General features: G+C 42.7%; 1 protein-coding gene across 8 annotated transcripts in view; it reads right to left on the bottom strand.

The window, feature by feature from the left end:
* PATJ (PATJ crumbs cell polarity complex component) overlaps nt 1-20603 on the bottom strand; it is a 140381-nt gene that overhangs the window by 58505 nt on the left and 61273 nt on the right. For all 8 annotated transcript variants that reach the window (XM_021542668.3, XM_085585640.1, XM_085585638.1 and 5 more), the window contains one exon: nt 20320-20437. In XM_021542668.3, the coding sequence (XP_021398343.3) occupies nt 20320-20437 (118 nt within the window). The remainder of the gene's footprint in view (nt 1-20319; nt 20438-20603) is intronic.

The raw sequence follows: 20603 nt of genomic DNA on the forward strand, positions 1-20603 counted from the left end.
GGACAGGAAGTGTCTCAAAAATGGAGTTTCTGAAAGCAAAGGTGATACAGCCACACCTGGTTTGCTCACAGCACTGAGGTTTGATTTCTTTGCCCATGAGGCCAAGTCCAGACCTGAAGAACTCTAAGGCACTTGCTGCCCACCACAATTAGACAAATAACTCATTACAGCACAGCAAGGAGCTGCAGCACACCCCAGAACTGGGCACCAGCAGGAAAAGGTTTTTCTTAATGATTGCATTTTTGTGGCTAAAACGAAGAATTGGAGCAGGAGGGCTGCTGTCCATCACGTTCTGCCACAGCTCTCTGCACTGCTTGTTGTACACATCTCACTGCTGTTTGCCAGGAGCAAGGAACATGTCCAAAGCATAATTTTAACAACTCACAGCCGGGTGCACAGACAGGAGCTGAAGGAGCAGGGAACACACACACACACACACAAACGTTTAAATGCAGTGCAGATGAAGCTGCACATCTTCAGAGATTGCCTCAAAACTCATTCCTGGCTTGTCAGTAAAATTCCCCAGCACGAGCAGCCCTGTGACACTGCAAACACACATGGCTCCAGCCTCTGCCTGCAGACAAACTGCCTCTGTGACTAAATCTGTAATTCCACGGTGTTTCCTCCCCAAAATGAGTTTTCTCACATAGGAGAAATGTTGGAAGTTCAGGAGCACATGTGTATTCCTTTCTGAGCTGGGCTGGAACTAAAAGTGAGCTTTAGTCCTTCAAAAATCAGTACTTTGGGCAATTGCATGAGATGGTACAAAGCCCCACTAAAATTCCTGGTCTGCCTGTGTTGGGCCAGGTGTGGTAACTTGATGAGTTGAACCCCAGCTCTGTGCTCCAGCTGTGCCAAAATGCCCCACTGTGGGAACAAATCTTTGGCTAAAGAAAAAGTTTATCTGGCCAAAAAGCAGAAACCAGCTTCAGGGTTGGCTGTTTTATTTGGTAAGGGTCTGGGTTGCTTTATTTTGGTTGTTTTTTTTTTTTAAGTGTCTTCCCCATTGCATTACTTGTTGGAAGAAATCCTTACTCACAACAGAAGGAAGCCTCTGTGTGGACTAAACCCTTGATTCTGAATGACCACATTCATTTCCAAAGCAATTATTCCATGGTTTGAGATGGCTGAGGTGACTGAGTAAAACAGAGGGAGGGAGGCAGGAGGATGCTCCGTGCCAGCCCCATTTCCATCCTGGCAGGAGGCACCACTGTCCTGGAGAAGGGACAACTAGAGACACCCCTGCTTTTAAAACCAACCCAGTCCTAGCACAGGCTGCCTTCTCCCTGGCCAGCAGAAGCTTCTGGCTCTCCCCAGTCCCTTGGAAGGGCTGTCCTGGCCAGGCAATAAATGACAGCAAATTCATCCTCACTCATCCAATCTGCATACAAAGACTTCCTACAGCACTGTCATGGTAGTCTCAGCTTGCCTCTTAATAAGGATCTCACAAGATCATTTTAAACAAGTATTTACTGCTTAAACAAACCTGCGTCTAAGGCATCTCCTTTTGAATGCCTTTTTCAGCTGCTTTTTCTCCCCTCCAGCTGGTATCAGTTTTCAGCTGGCTGCTTAGGGTTGGGGAGCCAGTTAGCATCTGCTTTTGCAAAGAATTCCATTATCTGCCTTCATTACCAGATACTTTACACGAGGCAATTGTAATTCTGTTGTTGCTGCATCACACATGGGACTCGGTGTCTCTTGTTTTGGCACTACTCGGGGCTGTTTCCACATTCGGAGACAATATGCCCATCACAACTTCTGCAAACACGTCTCACCAAGGATATTTCACCAGCTAATACTGCAGCCAGCTTCTCTTAAAAAATACCATACAGATGTAGCACGAGCCAAAAGCACGAGTAAACGCTTTAGTGATCACTCCTGCAATGATATTTCCCAGTTATATTAGCAGGCAATTACATTTCAAAGGGAAACCCTGGAAATGGAAGACAACTGCTCCAAACAATCTACTATTATGCTGCTGCATATGTTTCCCTGCCTCAGCCACTATTCCTATTATATTAAACAGAGAGATAAAAGAAATAAATGGGGACAATATGGTCAGGATATTGGAGTTTGCATGATCTAGTACTGCAACAAACACACAATTTATCTGCAACACCAGACACCACTTCTCAGCAAGGCAAAAGGCTCTTTAAATGACAGATATATAAAAGCACTTGCAAAAGGCTGAAGAGCCTGTTTCCCAGACCTGCTGAAATCTCCAGGTAAATGAGCTAAAAGGGAAGAGGTGTTGCTTTGGAAAAAAAGGCTCTGGATGACTCAGCAGGGTGATTTGGTTTAGTACCAAATGCTCAATATTAAAAATGTCAAGGCAAAATATAAAGAAAAGGGGAAAAAGACCACAAAGAGAGACAACAGCTGATATCTGAATACAGAAGGCGATGCTGAGGATTTTCCATCCCTCTTGTGTCACCTCAGATCTCTATGCTGGCTTTTGGAGATCCCATTTATCAGCCTGTGCTGGTTCTAATGCATTTCTCTCCCATTTTTACCCCAGAGCACAAAGCCTGGCTCCAGCCCTGGACCAGCTCAGGCAGTGCTGCAGCACCACTGCTCCTCACTGGGCAGTGGCAGACATCAGCATGCAGGCAGCATCCCCTGCACAGAGCCAACCCTGCATATCAAGCAGCCAATTCCCTTCTTGATTTCACTACAAACATTAAAAAAAAATTAACGTAGGAAGTCCCTGGAAAGCTAACCCTAGAGCTGTGAGGGCAGCACGTCTAATTTACTGATTACAATTTACAAGAACCTAAATAAGCATATTGAAGGGACCATAATTGAACAAATGGGGTTTAGAATTCTCCCACTACTAATAATATAATAAGCTTATTGTTTTAACCTTCCCACTAGCTCTCCATTCAGCTCCAAGGAGGCAGACAGTTCTTCAAACCTTATCTCAAAAGTGATGCACTCATCTGTTTTCATAAGCCTTAAAGAAAAAAAATAGAGTATTTCTATAATGCTGTTCTAAATTCCATTAAGTTGTTGCAATTCTTCTCTCAGTGATCAGCAGGCACAAGAAAAATAGGGCAGTTGTATTCAAAAATCTAAATGGAGGGGCCAGAGATGCTGTTCTCAGCAGCCCCCCTCCCTCAGGTGATGAGGGGGGTACATCCTTGTAAGTGTTGTTATCTCCAAAGCTGGGGGCAGAGAGAGCTCCCCACCTGATCCAGAGACTCAGCATCCCCTCCAATCTCCCTCTGACATCCCTCTGGCAGCACTTTGCTCCACCTACACCATTTGGAAATAATTTCCCAAACCTGAAGTGATGATCTGCAGAGAAAAAACAAAACTCAGCATTCCTATTTTCCCTTCAGCAGACTTCCATTAATTCTCTCAGTTAAGAAAAAGAGCTCCATGGCCCCTTCTTCTCCAAAATACTGTCAGCCAGAATACTCCAATATTACTTTAAATCCCATGAGGGGGAGAGCATGCAGCAGGTGCCACAAACAGCCCAGGTGTGACAGATACAGCTCACCTCAAGTGCAAAACAAGCAGGCATTAAACTCTCCTGAGACAATATTCTTACCCTAAGCTGAAGATTCCCTCTTTTCCTCTTGTTTTGTGTGAAGGATTCGGGCTCTTATTTGGGTTCTCCAAGTTTCTTCTCACTGCTCCCACCAGCTCAGGCTCCAGTTGTGTTTTGCTCCTTATTCCCAGCTCACACAAGGAAACTTCCCTTCTTTCCTTAAATCCCACCTGTCCCTCATATCACTTTTCACACAGAAAGTGGAAACTTCTGCTGGTGCTTGCTAACCCACCCAGGAAGAAGGGGGTAATGAGAGCATCCACAATCTCATTCAAGTGCCATTTCAGCCTTTAGAAACTGTTAACCATTAATTACTTCTTCCTATAATCAAGGGAACCATCACATCTCCAAAGACAACAGCAGGGAGAAAAGTGACTGAAAACCAGGGAAACTGGTCCATAACACCAGAGAGCACCTCCAAAGCTTGCACCATTTCACACCAGCATTTTGCACAAATGGAGTTTTTACTAACGATTTTTTAACTTGCTCAGGCCCAAAACTTCATTCTAAGGCTGCACTTCCATTACACAACATTTAAGTCCTCTGAGGAAGAGTTATTATATGTTTTCCTTTTTTTAATTAGATGAGAAAGCCATGATGAGTCTATTCATGCCCATGTTTATCTTTTAAAAGGAGTTTTAGTGGAAGTGTGGTAAATAGAGCATCCCATGCTAATAACTGGTGGTTATAAGGGAATCTGCCTTCCCCTGCACACAATCCTTCCACTCATTTGCCTTTCCAATGATGCATCAACCCCCAAGAAAGCACTTGGGTTTCCTCAGAAGTGACCTCCTCTGGGTGCTGTGGCAATCAGTGACTCACTGGAGCTGAGCTGGGAGTGCCCCTGCTCCAGCTGATGCTCCTGAGGTCCTGCAGGCTCTGGAGGAAAAAAAAATGGCAATTCTGGGACTCTGGGTGTTTCCTCCAGAGAGGAGACACACTCCAGGAGCACCACACTGCCACTGCTTGATTAAATACAATCAAACAGCAACTAAGCCTTTGGATAAAATCCACTGTGAGGATATAAATGGCAAATGTGTAAAAATAGATCACATCGTGGTTATGCCTGGGCCACGAAATGCCAGACTGAAGGCATTTTTGGAGTAATTAAATCCTTAAAATGTGAGGTAGGCTCCAATGACAGCTGCTGTAGACCCAGTTTTCAAGAGAAAAATCCCACAGAAGCACTCTAATGTAAATATCCCAATGTATTTTGTGGCACTGTGCAGCTGAAGTCACTCAAAGCCAGCACCCTGCACTCTCCAGAGCTCCCCAGCACAGGAGCATCCTGGAGATAAGGCTCAGTTATCTCTGCTCCCCGAGGAAAACAGCCCTGCTGCTGCCTCCCACAGCTCTCAGGGAAGGCTGGGTGTGAGAGCAGGCCAGGAACATCAGGAAAGGCTGCAAAGTCCCAAGGAAATTCCAGCTGAGCACCAGGGATCCTTAATAATGCACCAGCACCAGAATCCAGCTGTTGTGACAGATGATGCTTTAAGGACCCCTTTCACACCTCAGTTTTTGGAGAGTATCTCCCAGCTGGGACAAAAATGTCTTTCCTAACCTCCTGTCACAGAACCCCAGGACCTCAGGATGTGGGAGGGACCCACAAGGCTCATCCAGCTCCTGGTAGGATCAGCTTTTCTTCCCTGCTCCTGCTCACTTTGCTCTTGTAGGATCTACGACCCGCTCCCTACATTTGGATTTGAAAGCTGCTCCTTCATTTGATGTGCCTGAATATTGGGAATTCTAATCCATTGCTTTCCCCACTTGGTCTCAATGCAAACAAGTGAATATTGTGAACATTTAAATTCTTCCTCCCCTGACAGGAATAATATAAGCTGATCCTGACAGTGTTTAATCTTTAATAATGATGTTCCCACAAAGTGACGGGCACAGCCATTATCTTGGAATCTTTCTGCATGGAGTCTAATTAAAGAGAACCATGTCAGCCTCTTGTCAGAAACTGAGAGTTTGTTACCTAATGAAGACTTTTAGGGGACCAGTGGTAAGTAACTGCAAGAGGCAGCACAGGCAACACCTCTCAGAAGTCGAGGTGATGAGACATTTCTCGCTTAGTGATTCATTTAATTCCATTAATTTAAGAACCTGCAGTAAGAGCCTGAACCTCCTCCACCTAGAGTGTGACTAGAGAAATTTGGAATTAATAATAAAGACTTTTTGAGCAGCAAACACGGCTTTGTGTTGATGAGTCCAAAGATCTACACAACGTTCTTCAAGGAAGGTCTCCAGGGGAACTGCCAGGCGCTGTGAAATGTAGGGGAAAAACTCCAACAATGTAAAACTTCACATAAAATCAGAACAGCAGCACTAACACGCCATAAAAATAAAAAAACCCACTAGGGAACTGGTTGTGGAAGAGCAGGTGAAGAGGAGAGAATGACACTGGGCACTGGGATAAGAGATGGTGGAGAGTCCCAAGCTCCCTTTGTCACAGCACAGCCACGTCACACTGACTCAACAATAACTACACAAAACTTTTGGATCCAAACCCCCACCCCAGAAGTCTCAACTTTGCTTGCACAGCAGTTTTTAAATGTGCTGTGATAGTGATTAAACAGATTAGAGCTGGATGAATCACTGGGACTGTAAAGCCCAGGAAAATGCCCACGGAGCTGGGCTGGGAATTACAGAGAGCCCCACAGAAGATTGATCATGACCAGCTACTTCAGCTGTGAATTAATCCAGTGGCAATCTTAATGATAAATTTAAATCCTCTCTTCTATTTTTAGGTTTTAGCTGTTTTGTTGAAGATTGATTGTAACTGTCAAGCTAGTTACTACAAAAATAGATTTACTTGCACCAAAATATTGTATTAACATTGCACGTCCCTTTTTTAGGCCTGCTGTGGGGATCTAAGTATTTTAAGTATATACAGAAACATTTAAGGATATATAAAATTTACAATACATTTGGTTAATTATTTAAATAATTTGGTTAATTATTATAAATAGCTTTCCTTCTATACTTTATATCTTCCTAACAACATATACTGTTTGCATTTGAAAAGACATGAGAATGTAATTAAAACACAAACAACAGCTTCATAATAAAAATGCTGCATGCAAACATACCAATTATAATTAATACAAGAAAAAATGTCCTTACTGCCACGTTTTCCTTTAAAACTGGGATATTTAACAGAAGCATTGTTGCTCTCCTGGCAGATAATGGCAGGTCTGTGGTGATCAAACCTGTTTTTAATGGCCTAATTTCCACTTTGCCAAGGGTTCTGTCTCTGGGTTTCACACACAGCTCGTTGTGCAGTGACCTCAGAGGAGGCTCTGCCACCCCACAAACACTTCCACAATTCTCCAGCTGACAACTCTCAGCTTCACACTCCCAGCTTTTATTTGCAGGCCAGCAAAGAAAAATATCCTCTCTCAGCCCCTAACAAGTTGCTCAGGTTTGATAAGCTGTTTTCACTCCCTCGGAAGGAGTTGTGGAGAGAAAAGCTCTTTGTTTCAGGCTGCTGAGGAAAAAGGCAAAAACTGGATTTTTACTACGGTCACTGCTGAGTCCAGATTCCTCTCAATTCTCTGGGTGCACACATACTTTAAATGAAAAAAGCTATTCAAGAAAATTATGGTAATGGGTCAGAATATGTGCAGATTGCCTTTTATAACTTCCAGTGCGTGTTAAAAGCAGAAAATGTTTCATTTAAATGAAATGCAAAGCAAATTTAGATTAAAAAGCAGCTAAATATTAAAAAATTTGCATATGTAGTTTTTAGAGGCCATGAGGTGACAGTGAGTTCACTAATGGAAAAGACCTGACCAGCCCCACAATGCTGCTCAGATGGTTTCTCTCCTCATTTTTTTTTTCAAATTTAGGCAGTATTTATTATATCAGTATTTATATTATTATTACGTATATCAGTATTTTTAATATATTTTATATTATTATTTTTATATATTTTTATCAGTATTATGATTTATTTTATCAGTATTTTGTTAGGGTCATACCTGCTCTGTCTTCCACCAAACTAATTACAGCTCCTCAAACATTTACAAATTATCTTACCACTTTTGAGTTTTGAGCTATTAAACTGTACTTGAATCATCCAGGCTCTGTTTAGGTACAAACCTGAGTTTCCCAATGTCATGGCTTGCCTTTGATTGCTGAGGTAAAATGAAACATGAGTGAAAAATGACTGCGACACCTGGCACTGCTGCAGATTTCTGCACCCTGGAACAGAACAAATGCACCCCTACAATTCCACTTTGGGGCCTCTTCTGCTCATAAATACACAATTTCCCTTCTTTTGCTATGTAGTTCCACTTCTTCAACCGTCATGTCCCAATTTATGGTGTCTGATGTGTTAATCACAGCCCAGCACTCTGCTTTTAGATCATGTTTTAGCCCAGGAGAAGTGGAGATGAAGGAGAAGGTCCTTCCTCCCTCCTCTGTCCAAGTCAGCTCTCGTGCCAGACTCCAAAAAATCCAATCCTCCTTCCTGGAAGAGGTTTTCAGCAGAACATTAGAGAGGATGACAAAGTGAACACTTCTCGTGTAGCTAAACCACTAAAACACAAAATTCCAGGCTGAAAACACTGCTGGTTATGGCTCTTATTCCATAAGAGAAAGGCAACAACTAAATAAAGAATTCATTCAAAGGTCTCTCCCTAAAATGAGACAGCAAGAGTTTTAGGGAGAATTTTCAAATGTCTCATGTGAAATAAATTGCAAATCAGTGGGTGCCCAGTGCTAATGAGAGCACAGATCTTTTTCTTGTGTTACGCAGCCACTCCTGCATTTACAGCTGCCAAATTCCTGTCCCATCAGGTGAGGCAGACTGAGGAAGGGATAGCAATTCCTCTCCACACAAATCCCCCACTGAATAATCCTGTGAAATCATAAAGCAGTTGCATGCTCTCCCTAAATAAGCCTAAATAAACCTTATTTAATCCGCTGTCCTGAGAGTCTATTGGAGAAGTTAATCAGATTTGTGCTGCACTTATGACATCATAACACTCGATAGATTTGATTAAATAAAACAACATTTTGTATTAGAAATCCTATTCTGATTATTTTTAAGCTCTCCAAAGCCTGGCAGACCTGTTTTCTCTTCCACAAAAGAGTAAAATAGAATACATCTTTCCTCCAAATAAGAGGTGCTAAGCAAGGCATTCATTTTTCTGCAGAAGAAAAATTGTATCACAAAGAAATGAACAGAGTATTTGAAGAGATGATTTCTTTTTTTTTTTTTCCTTTAGTACCAAAATATGTTATTAGACAACAAATTGCTTCTCTTCCAATGTATTTAATGAAATAAAGATATTAATGCATTAAGCTTTGGGCATTTTTGAAATGAACCAAATCATAATCAGGAAACTGATGATGTATGTGAGCAGAGACTTGCAATATGTCAAGTACTCTCTCATCTTCCTTCTGGCAAAAGAAATCCATCTCCAAGGATTAATCCAGGAGGAAGAGCAAAATGGATAAACTTTACTATATTAAATACTCACTTTTTTCCACTCTGACTGGAGGAGGAAATCAACTAAGGGAAAGTTAAAAAATAAACGCCTGAGGGAAAATAAGAGTGGGGTATGGTAATTTTTACTGTAACTCTTTTGGCTTGATATTCAATTGATTTTTTTTTTCCCCTCTTATGGAATTTAGTCTTCAAATAAGATGATTCAGATGCACCCACAACTTACTCTACTGAGTAAGTTGTCTTTTGTAAACACTGTCTTTTGGGTAAGCTGGAGCTCTATGGATCCTGCTTTCTGTTTTATTTTATTTTTAAATGTACATGGCCACCTGACCTCTGGGAACTGTGGTGTGGAGCTCCACAGGTCTCAAGATGCCTCGTGTCTCTGATGGCAGATGGCCAAAAAAGACACCCAACAGGTGGCAACCCACCAAAGAGATGCCAGGTCTTCCCAATGGCAGTCCAGGGGTCATGCTCCAGTGTTTATTAATTATATTTTAGCCTCTGATTAGAAATTAAGCCTAGGTGTAATAGGGTAGCTGATTTTATTTTGTTTTTCTACAGGAACACAGCATATGCAACCATCCCCCGTGCAATGCAAGCTCCTGCCCCCAAACCTCTGGACTGGCAGCAAATCTCAGGGGTCTCAAAGGTGCTATAAAATGTTCATTAAAATAGGGAGGAGAGAAACCTGAGAAATACCCAGGCCTGGGGAAAGGTTTTGGGGTGAGCTCACACTTTCATGAAGTCAGAGAATTCTCTCAAGGGAAAGCTTCAGCCACAGGAAAAGCTCAAAGTGGAGCTCACACCTTCCTCCACACCCAAGCCAGGTGAATTTCCTACACAAATCTGTAGGAATCAACCTTCATTAGCTGCAGTACTCACAGCACTTCTCATTATAACCCTCACAACCTTCCCCATCCCCATGTCCCTGTGCAAGGTCTGCCCATCTCCATCCCCATCCCCAACCCCCTCTCCATCATCCCTCCCGCACACAAAAAGAGCAGCCACATCTTTCTGGCCCCAAAAGGCTCTGCTGAGCTCCCCATTCCTCACAAAATCCCTTCCCACCTTCTTCCCAGCCCTCACTCACAAGCTGCCCATGCTCATCCTTGCACAGAGCTCTCCTTGCTCCCTCATCCATCACATAATGCTTCAGGTTTTGGCTTTTATATTTTCACGTTCTGAGCTGCTTCAGTGTGTGGGTCTGGGCTTCACACCAAGGGATGCTGAGCTCTCTGCACAGAGCAGGGAGACAAAACAATTCCTGCTCCAGCTGGGCACTAAGGACAAATGATCCAAACCTCAGCCCAGGAGCACAAACAGCGTGGGCTGGAGAGAGAAAAACAAGCAGGGTGGGACTGATGGGCTGGAGCTGGAATGGGACAATGAACTCCAAGGTGCCAATGGAGCAGAACTGATCCCAGGGAGAGCCCCGGGAGCGCTCGTGCATTTTGGGACCATTTTGGGTCATTTGGGTGCAGCCCTGGCTGGGCTCTGGTGCTGCCCAAGGTGGATCCATGGAGGAGATGCTTTGGAGAAATCCCTGCTTTATTCTGGGACTCTGCTCAGCCTCCTTTCTAGATCATCCTTCTCAAGGCATCACACATCCCTATCTCATCCCATTTTTTCCCCATCCACTCTTCTCCCAGCCCTTCAGCAATACCTCACCAGGCACCACACTGGCAGGCTCGTCCCTCAGTGGCTTTCTGACCTTGAAAACAGTGTTTAGAAAACCACATCTTCTAGACAAACAATATTTTAAAAATCACATGATCTACACTTCTAACAGCTCAATCCTGAAATGAACTCTTGCTCTAAAATTACAGCATTGTCTGCTTAAACCATTAATGATGCACAACAAAGTGATACTGTGATAATCCTTAAATAATCAGTCATCTCCCTAAAAGAATAACAGGTTACAAAATGGACAGAGGAAATTACAGCCAAATTTTATGGGTTTAAACCAGATTTTTTTTTTTTTGCCAAACACCTGAGGAAAAAAAATAGTTTCTGGTTCAGAACTTTGTGTTAAAGTTTATAGTTCAGTGCAGGAAAATGTCAAGATCTGGAGGTGCAGGCTGAGGTGAGGCTGGCACGGGGAGCAGGAGGCCAAGCACCAAGGGAATCTCATCCTTCCTCCTTGCTGTGCTGAGGCTGAGCAGTGACTGCACCACAGAACAGCCCCAGCCTTGGCAGACAGATTCCATCCCACACTGTAGTGACACAGGAGATAAGCTTTGGGGATGTTTTAGCACACAGGGAGTGCTGTCTGCTCCCAGAGCTCCTGCAGGGGTGGAGGCCCAGCAGCACAAGGCCTCCAAAAGCCATTTGGGAGGTGGAATCCCTCTCTTCTCTCACAGCACAGAGCCATAACTTAGCTCCACATGCAAGTGCACACACAAGAAAATGCCCTGTGCCTTCCCACCCTCTGGCTTTTCTATTCAAATCCCTCAAGTTTGGGTATGTGGCTCATCACTAAGTAACAGCACACTGCAAGTATGGGAACTTATCTTCAGTACCTTGTCATATTCCCACGACCATCACACCATGGAAATTATTTCCTTTTGAAGTCTGTACTTTTCTAGAGGTGCAGAGTTCAGGATACTATACAAGCATGACATTTACAGGTTAAAACTCTCCTTAGGCTTACCATTCTGCAATTGCAGAAAGAACCCACCAGAATTTATAAATCTGTGATAACTAACGTGCTTGTTTTTCAGTTAAAGGGACACAAAACCCCTGTGAAACCACCTAATGCATTGAAACAAAACAGAACCCCACTGTTCAAAGCACTTAGCACAAAACTAAACACCTTGGGCAGCACCAGAGCCCAGCCAGGGCTGCACCCAAATGACCCAAAATGGTCCCAAAATGCACGAGCGCTCCCGGGGCTCTCCCTGGGATCAGTTCTGCTCCATTGGCACCTTGGAGTTCATTGTCCCATTCCAGCTCCAGCCCATCAGTCCCACCCTGCTTGTTTTTCTCTCTCCAGCCCACGCTGTTTGTGCTCCTGGGCTGAGGTTTGGATCATTTGTCCTTAGTGCCCAGCTGGAGCAGGAATTGTTTTGTCTCCCTGCTCTGTGCAGAGAGCTCAGCATCCCCTGATGTGAAGCTCAGACCCACACACTAAACTCAGAATCTGAAAAATATAAAAGCCAAAACCTGAGGCAGCACTTCCACTATCCCAGGATGCTCCAAGCCCTGTCCAACCTGGCCCTGGACACTTCCAGGGATCCAGGAGCAGCCTCAGCTTCCCTGAGCAACCTTAGATTATAACATTACCTCTAACAACTTTCTGAGGAAGCAGGGAGAGGGAAGCACAAGCCACGATCTCCAAGCACTGATGAAGAAAACAGACATGCACATCATCACACTGATTATAAAAGGCTCATTATTTTTTCTGGGGCAGCAGAAAGAACCACCTGCCCTTCAGCCAGCTGCCACATCTCCTCTAAAGTCAGTATGGCAAAAGTGTTTTGAAATTGGTGATAAAACAGAGATGCTCATCTGATGCAGCCAGCACACTCACACACACACAAATGTATCTGCATATAGATTTCCTTCCTAATGTCTTTAGCTTGCAATCAGTTTTCAATACTCACGTGGCCATTACAAGGCATAAAGCAAATTTTCCCTGGTCTGTCACAGTGTACTGCAGCCAGCACACCTAGAGATAAATACTCTGGATTGCTCTTTAAATGCCACCTACCCTGATAAAGAGCAATTACACACCTGCTCTAAGTGATGACACGACAGGGAATAAGGGAGAATCACGTCTTCAGACTGAGAAGCAAAAAATAAATTCAACTTTCTCCTGACAGTTCAAGAAGTGATTCTGGACAGCTGCCTCAATGCTGCAATACTGTGCAAAACTAGGTAATGTCTGTAAAGAATGAAATTATTGTAATTGAGCATTTTTTGTATTTCCCTTCTGTTAGAGCCTTACTTCCACTATGTATTGGGAGCAGCTACTGCTTAAACCGAGCAATCATTTTGTTACAGAACTATTATGCAAATAATCTGCTCTGTGTTCTAACTAGAAGCAATGCTGTGCTAGTCTGGGCAAGACATGAGGCACTGTGGAGTTTTCTTTTTAATTTTTTTTTTCTCTGTGCACTGGAGCAACATCATTTATGGTGGTAATGATGAAAGGTATCTTCCCATCTAAAAATCAGATTATTAGTCAAGAATATAAACACTTAACCACCTTTTATGAGCTGGTGTCTGCCTTTCATTTACCTATTTAAATATTTACATCCTTTTAACATATTTTTAGTTGCAAGTCATTGCAGTGATATTAAGAGTACTTTGGTGAGAGCAATATATAAAGACCCACTTGGATCATCCTCTCTTAGCAAGTTTGTACCTGTGTTTACAGATTTACACCACAGACATTATCTTCAATCTGAAATTACTTATCTGTAGCACCGGAGCGAGATCAAAGATCCCAAACAACATCAGCCACCTGCACCAAGCCCCAGACAATGTAATAACCTTATAACATCAAATCAGTGTATTTCATGCAGAGCATTTCAGTGCTATTCTCTGGGTACCTGGCTGGTGTTGGAAGAAAAGATCTTACCTAAGAACAAATGCAATCTCAGGCAATATTTAAAGATTAGATTATCCTTCATTGCAAATAGCTCATTTGTTTACTATCACATTGCTTTATTCTTGCTTTGCCTCCTTCTATCAAGAAAATGCTGAATATTCAGTTTAGATTCCCAGCAGCTTTTTATTTTAGTCTAAAAACATTTACCTAACACATTCTTAACAAGCAAAGTGAAGAAAATTCAGCCATCTGTCTCTGCATTACAATAACAGTTATGGAAGAGTAGATTATTCTATACAGCAAGAAATTTAATGCTACGAATTGTTATACTTTAAGCACTGTGTGCTCCAGTCAGTTTTGTATACAAGAATGTTGAGCACTGGCACACACAGAAGCAATGATTTAAAAGCAAACACAAGAGAAAATATTTTAAAGATATTAAATGCATTCAATATTCCAATCATGCTGAATGTCCATGCTTCAAACTGAAGGAAAAAAAAATATCTCTGCTGTTATTTTCTTTCTCTCCAGCACTTCACTAGTTCTAAATTATCACTAAAAATGCTTAAAAACGACTTGCTGGAAACAAACACGACATAGAGATAGATGTGAATCCTTACCTGGGAAACCCCCTTGTACCATTGCTGTACCAGCATGTACTCAGGAAATCTGCATTCCTGACAAACATTCAGGGCTGTAAGCAGCTCAAATCCTCATCACACACAGGCTCGGGGCTTGTCTTTCTTCTGACGACCTTGGGCCTATTTTGCTGAGATTTTTCTCTCCTTAAGGGCAAACCGTCTGTCTGTTTCTATCACGAGATGCCATCAATTAGATTAATTTCGGGCTGCCCACAAGCTCCCAGTTACATCTGCCAGCAGAGGAGAGCTGCCTATGGAAGCACAGAGGGAGCAGCAGATCCCTGGATTCCCACATCTGACCCACGGATGCTCCCAGCTGCTGTTTGTGCTCTGCCAGCATCCGAGTGACATCTCCATCCCCAAACACGAGTCCCCCCCAGCGTGGCTGTGTGCCTGGCAGCTGCAGGTACCTTCCTGCCTAATGACCCACTGCATGGCAAAGGAGCAGTTAATAATCTTACTTATCTGAGCATCCTTCTTCCTGTGAAGCTACAGGGGTTAAAAATTAATTTCTCTCCCGCAAACGGCTTCATTAAATCCCTTGTTCTCCGACGCTGCAGTTTCCCAACGCTGATATGTGCTCGTGGCATAGGGTTTGCTTGTTTTGTTTTGGGTTTTTTTAATGTCAGAAAACAAAACCAATCTGTCATTATAAACATAAAAAGGCTCAAACTTCATCATAACTTGTGTTTTGTTGAAATCCCAAACAAGCAGTATTAGTTTTGCTGCAATCAATGCTGAACTGAAACACTGAAAAGACTCAAAATCCTTCATTTAGTAATTAAAAAAAAGCAAAGATAAAATCTCTCTCTGAATTTATAAACATACTTAGTTATTTTGGGAAGTCCTACTAATTCTCTCTTCCAAAAGCTACATTTAAAACAACTCAAAATACTCAGTTATTTCGTTAATATCATTAATTTGTTCATTTTTAAAGTTCATTGTCCTTCCTTTAGAATATGTCTCACAGCACACACACAGCCATCTGTTCAGTGCATTATGTCAAGCACACAGTAAAAAAACCACAAGAAGTCCCAGCTGCAATTTTACTATTACTTCATCAAAAATGTAATTTCCTCTCGCAATACTTCATCAGATGATAACTGTGCGTGTGACTCACAAAGAGAGTGAAGAAATCAGCCCAACAACAAAACCAACAGCCTCAAAGTGCAGGGGCAGCACCTCCCTCACCCATCCCAGCGTGGCAGGGCAGCTCTGTGCCTCTGCCCAGCACGTCCTGGATCTGATCTTAGGGCAGGTTACAAACCCCATGTACCTCAGCTAATTATGGGTCAGAACAAGAATGGGAAAAGAAGATTAGCAGCACAGAGTCACATTAAATAGAGATTAACAGGGAGCTGAAAAATGAAAGTCTCTGCTCTGTTTGTCTAATCCCAGCTCTTGCCTGATCTAAGGAAATCCACTGTGTTAAACACACTTGGTACTATATTTAAGAGCATTAAATCTTGCAATTACTACTTTTGCAACGTTTTATTTTCATAAAGCTTGAAGCCTTTCTCCAAGCCACATCTTCCCCTCTGAGCATCATCTCTGTTTGCTGTTGATTGCAGTGACATCTATTGGAGAGGCAGTGCTTGGCTACACGAGCTCCCTCCACTGAAGATCAACATTCTCAGTGGATCCCCCCCCCAAATGAAAAGTCAGGAGTGCTTTTCCTTTGTTTCAGCATAATTTTGCATACACCAGACTCCAAAGAGTGAGATACCCAGGAATTATGAGTGAGTTGGCTTTTATTTAGTCATTTGTTAGTGATCCTGGCATTTTCCCAAACGCTGATCCTCACGTTGCCATCCTTGCCCACAGCCATGCACAGACACTTCCAGAGATCCTGTTCCTGCCCACCCCATGAACCTGACCATACCCTCCTCAAAGTCTCAACTGAACTTGGATTTCTTTTTTCCATCTTTTAATGGAATCCTTTTTTTTTTGATTCCTTTTTTCCCATATTTTATTTTTCTGCTCTCACCGATCACAGACATCACTGGCACCTGGATGCTGCCAAAAACCTCAGGTGTGTTAAGAGCTGCCCAATCCCAACCCAACCCTTATCACAATGGGGGATCACAGAATCATGGAATGATTTGGGCTGGAAGGGGCCTTAAAGCTCACCCAACCTGGCTTTGGACACTTGAGATGGGGAATCCACAACTTCTCCATGCCAGGGCCTCCCCACCCTCTGAGTCAAGAATGGAAAGTCAAAATACCAGAGAAGTTTTAAAATCTCTTGCTTTAGCTTTTATTCCTCAGAAAGGCATCTTAGGAAGATAAATCATTATGGTTTCTTATAGCTTCATTGATTTCTACATTACCTAGAGACAAAATAAGAGGAAGGGGGCATTATTATCCCCCTATTAGATACAGTTAAATATCCTTGCAGACAGAAAGTCTGAGCACAGCAGTAGTTTAGTCCATTATCCAAGCCACCTTCCACAAAGTTTTTATTACCATCTATTTTTATTATTTTAGACTTTTTTGAAACCAACAAGATCGATCCCAGTCAACTAACCGACAAAAGATTCCACTAAAGATATAACAGCAATTGAAATTAAGGATTTCAAGTTCTTTCAACAGTTGTCCTTTCAGTTTTTGTAGAATGGTTTTTCAACTCTCTCCTGTCTAATTTACGTTTGCTGCAACTCAGTCATGAAAGCATATCCAAATTGTACAGCCAGGAGTTCCCCCAAGGAAAACCTCACCAAAAATTCCATTACAAACTGCTCTGCCCATCCACTTCCTCTGCTTCTTTTTACAACCAACCCCTCATTATGGCAATAAGCCACCACGGGGTGCACACAAGTCCATTAGCAGGTTCTTGGAGCACACCTCCAGCCATCCCCACTCCAGGAAAACACACCAGTGCCTACTGATGCCTGCAGCACAGCTGCTCACAAGCACAAACAGCTCCTTTGTCTGCCTTCCCCTCCTTTTACTTGTTTTCATTTAAAAAAAAAAAGGAGAAAAAAGTTTTAAAAAAATCCCATTCACAACCCGGTGTTTTTCAGATTTGGGAAGTCTAAAAAAAACAATTTATTTCCCCAAAACAGGCTCTGCCATTCTGTGGGAAAGGAAAACTCCAAAATGTTTCAGGTCTGGAGGATGAAGCATTTTGAAAGGTCCTTTTGCAGCAGGATGGACAGGCTGCAAGTTGTGCAAAACTGTTTCCACGCATAAACTGAAAGCCTTGAAACAGCAACCTCAAAGCAAAGAGAAAACAAAACCCACACACAGGGTTAGGGCTGGGTACAGATAAAGATTTGGCAGTGCCACTAGAAGAAGAAATAAAACAAGAGGAAATACAACTTTCAACTTGCCTTCAAAGTCGAGGAAAAGCCACCTAAGGACTTGGGAAATGATGCTGGGAGTACTGGAGGCATAAAGCAAAGGAGAAGCAGATCTGAAACTAAAGGCCTTGGGTGCAAGAGTCACATTTGAAAAAAAAACACAACCAAACAACAAAACACCTGGAACTTTAAACTTCTTAAACCACAGAAACATAGAGGACATGTCTAGAGTTTCTCTAAACCAAAAACTACCTCACAGTTCGATTCCCAGCAAGGATTTGCCCTCTTTAGATCAAAACCAACTCTTGAAGGTTGAAACAAAAGGGAGAACATGAACAAGAAATGACTGTTGGTTCCAAACAGGAATTCAGGTTCCAGGTCAGCAATGAGAGCTACAGTTTCAGCAGGGGGAAAGCAGAAATAAAAGGGAGCATTGCCAAAAGGCAAGTGGGTTTAGATTTTAGGGGAAATTAAATCAACACCAAAAGGTTATTCAGCCACTTTAAGGGGAAAACATACAAAACATGGAGACTCCGAGGCAATGTGGATGGCACACAATAAAAAGAAAAATTCTCAAATATGGCAGGAAGACTAACAATGCTCTGCTTTTTCAGTCTGGGGAATGATGGAGGATGTGGAGACAAAAGATGAGAGGGAGGGTTGAAAGAAGTGATAAGCAAGGACAAAAAATGTCAAGCAGAGCAAATAAAGTACTTCCAGAGTTTGAAAGAAATTGATGAGCAGGTTCCTGACACTGCAGCTGTGTTAATAAGAATGCTAAAAAATAAAGTAAAATCCATCAGGAGCAAAACAAGAGGACAGGTTTAACAGCTGTCCCACCTCAAAATGCCCTCCAAAGCTTTCCATGCTGTGACAGAGATTGAGAACTCCAGGAAGCAAATAAAAGAGAGGTTATGATGCGAATTTACCTGGGCTGACACCACATCTTCGTTTTGGAAGGAACCTTATCTTCTAAATAAGGAAGACAATAAATCCAAATCACCTGTTGATATATTTGCAGTGAGGTTCCAAAGCCAGTAGAGTGAGTTGGATAAGTGGGTGAGGAACAGAGCAATATGAACATACAAATGGACAGTTCAGAAAGACAAGCTCTTGTCTGGGTTGGGATTTCTGGGAAAGGTGCTCAAGAACCAGAAGTTATGAGCATCAAGCAGTTCACAGAAACAACACTGTACTGGAATTTGCAGAGAAAACTTTGTTTTTCAAGTGAGCACAGAGCAGGGATTCTGTAAAAGGCCATTCCACAGCTGCCAAGATGCTTAATGTCATTAAATATAGTTGGATCATTTCTAACATGCTTTGTACTGCAAGGGCTGAGGCACAAACTTATTTCAGGCTTCCCTGGCCTGTTCTTAATTTTCAAAGGAACAGAATGAGGTGAGGAAGAATTTATCTCTCTTTCCCAAGATTCATGGGAAAGATGGCTACAGCAAAACATTCACCTTCAGTCAGTAGAAAGGAAAGAGGAGATTCCCCTGAACAGATCTTGTGCTGTTGCCAAGTCTGGTAGGATTGATGAATTTAATATCAGCAGCAGCTTTACCTTTTCAGCTTCCAGCCTCAGCCAGCAATATCATTAGGGATGGCAGGAGAGCTAAAAAATGACCAAGTCCATGAATAAGGAATTACTTCTGTGCAAAGTATTAACTTAGGCCCAGCAAGCACTTGGATTGAGGCACATCCTAATTAGATAACTCAGGTGTCAGCCTACTTATCACACCTATCCTTTAACTGGGAATTAGGACTTCAGTAACGAGCTGGAATGAGTTTGTTACAATTGGAGCTTTACCCAGTCAGTTTGAGAGCTCAAGATGATGAGAAAAATCACTGTAGCAAAAAGAAAAAAAAAAAACAAACAACCAAAAAACAAACTAAACCCCAGCAAAAGCCTACAGAGAATCACAGAATGTTACAGGGATGGATGACACATTAAAGATCATCTCATTCCACTTTCCACTAGACCAGGTGGGTCAAGGCCTCATCTCACCTTATCCTGATCTGGTAGAAAGGAGCATAAAGATAAAAAAAATTAGAAAGTAACTGATTTTAGAAAGTAATTTAGGACTCCTAATTGCAACTTCAGTATTCCTAAATATTTTACTGCAAGATAAGCTATGGATAATAATATTCCATTTAACCAAAGTGCTAATTAACCAAAGTTGTGATTCAAAAGCAGCTGGAATCTAAATCATGCTGCCAGGAGCTCTCCACTTGCACTGCTTCCTACTCCTCAGGTCCCTGCTCTTCCACAGAGTGAGCACCACCACAAACCACTGCCAAACCCAAAATGGGACAACTGCAGAACCCTTCCCATGCAGAGTGCTACAAAGCCAGGGGATCCTTTCTTCAGGAGAGCACCAAAACAATAAGTCAGCAGATTTTTCTTTTTAAAGGAACCCATCTTGCTTGAACAGCATTGCCTGGGATCAGCTCCAGGATTTCTGGTCTGATTTGAGTGGTCCTCCAGCTACAACTGGTCGACTACCACTGAAATCAGAGCAGTAAAACACATCTCCACTCACTGCTGACATCTCTGCCCAAGCAACTCCTCCAGACACAGCCTGGATGTGCTGGGGATGAAAATAAACTCAGCCCTTCCTGCATCTCCCCAGAAGAGCCGAGCTCTGGGACCTGGCTGGGCAGAAGAAGCATCTAAGTTACAAACCAGGCTGAGGATTGCTGTGGCCACACTGAGCAGCACTTCCCACAAGCAATAAAAGGCATGACGGCTTATCAGCAGCTGATTGTGTCCCAGAATTGTGATCTGATGCAATGATTGGAGCACTACTCACCCTCTGCACAAGCATCCTCATCCTCCTCTTCACCCAGAGCAGCCTCCTCTGTGTGATGCCTTTCGAGGGCTCTGTAAGGAGGTGGCAGCTTCATGGGAGGTGGAGCCCCATATTTTCTCTGATGGATTCAAAGACAATGAGTTACATGCTTTGTAACCTCTGAGAACATTAAAAAAACCCCATTGTCTGTTGCACTGCATGTGCACAGACACAGTACTTAATTACAATGCTAAATTCTGCAGCAAAGGCTTTTTGTGCAAGAAAGCAGAGCCAAGAAGTGACAC

The sequence above is a fragment of the Lonchura striata genome, chromosome 8, assembly GCF_050655825.1.
Source record: "Lonchura striata isolate lonStrDom1 chromosome 8, ASM5065582v1, whole genome shotgun sequence".
NCBI classification, from domain to species: Eukaryota; Metazoa; Chordata; class Aves; order Passeriformes; family Estrildidae; genus Lonchura; species Lonchura striata.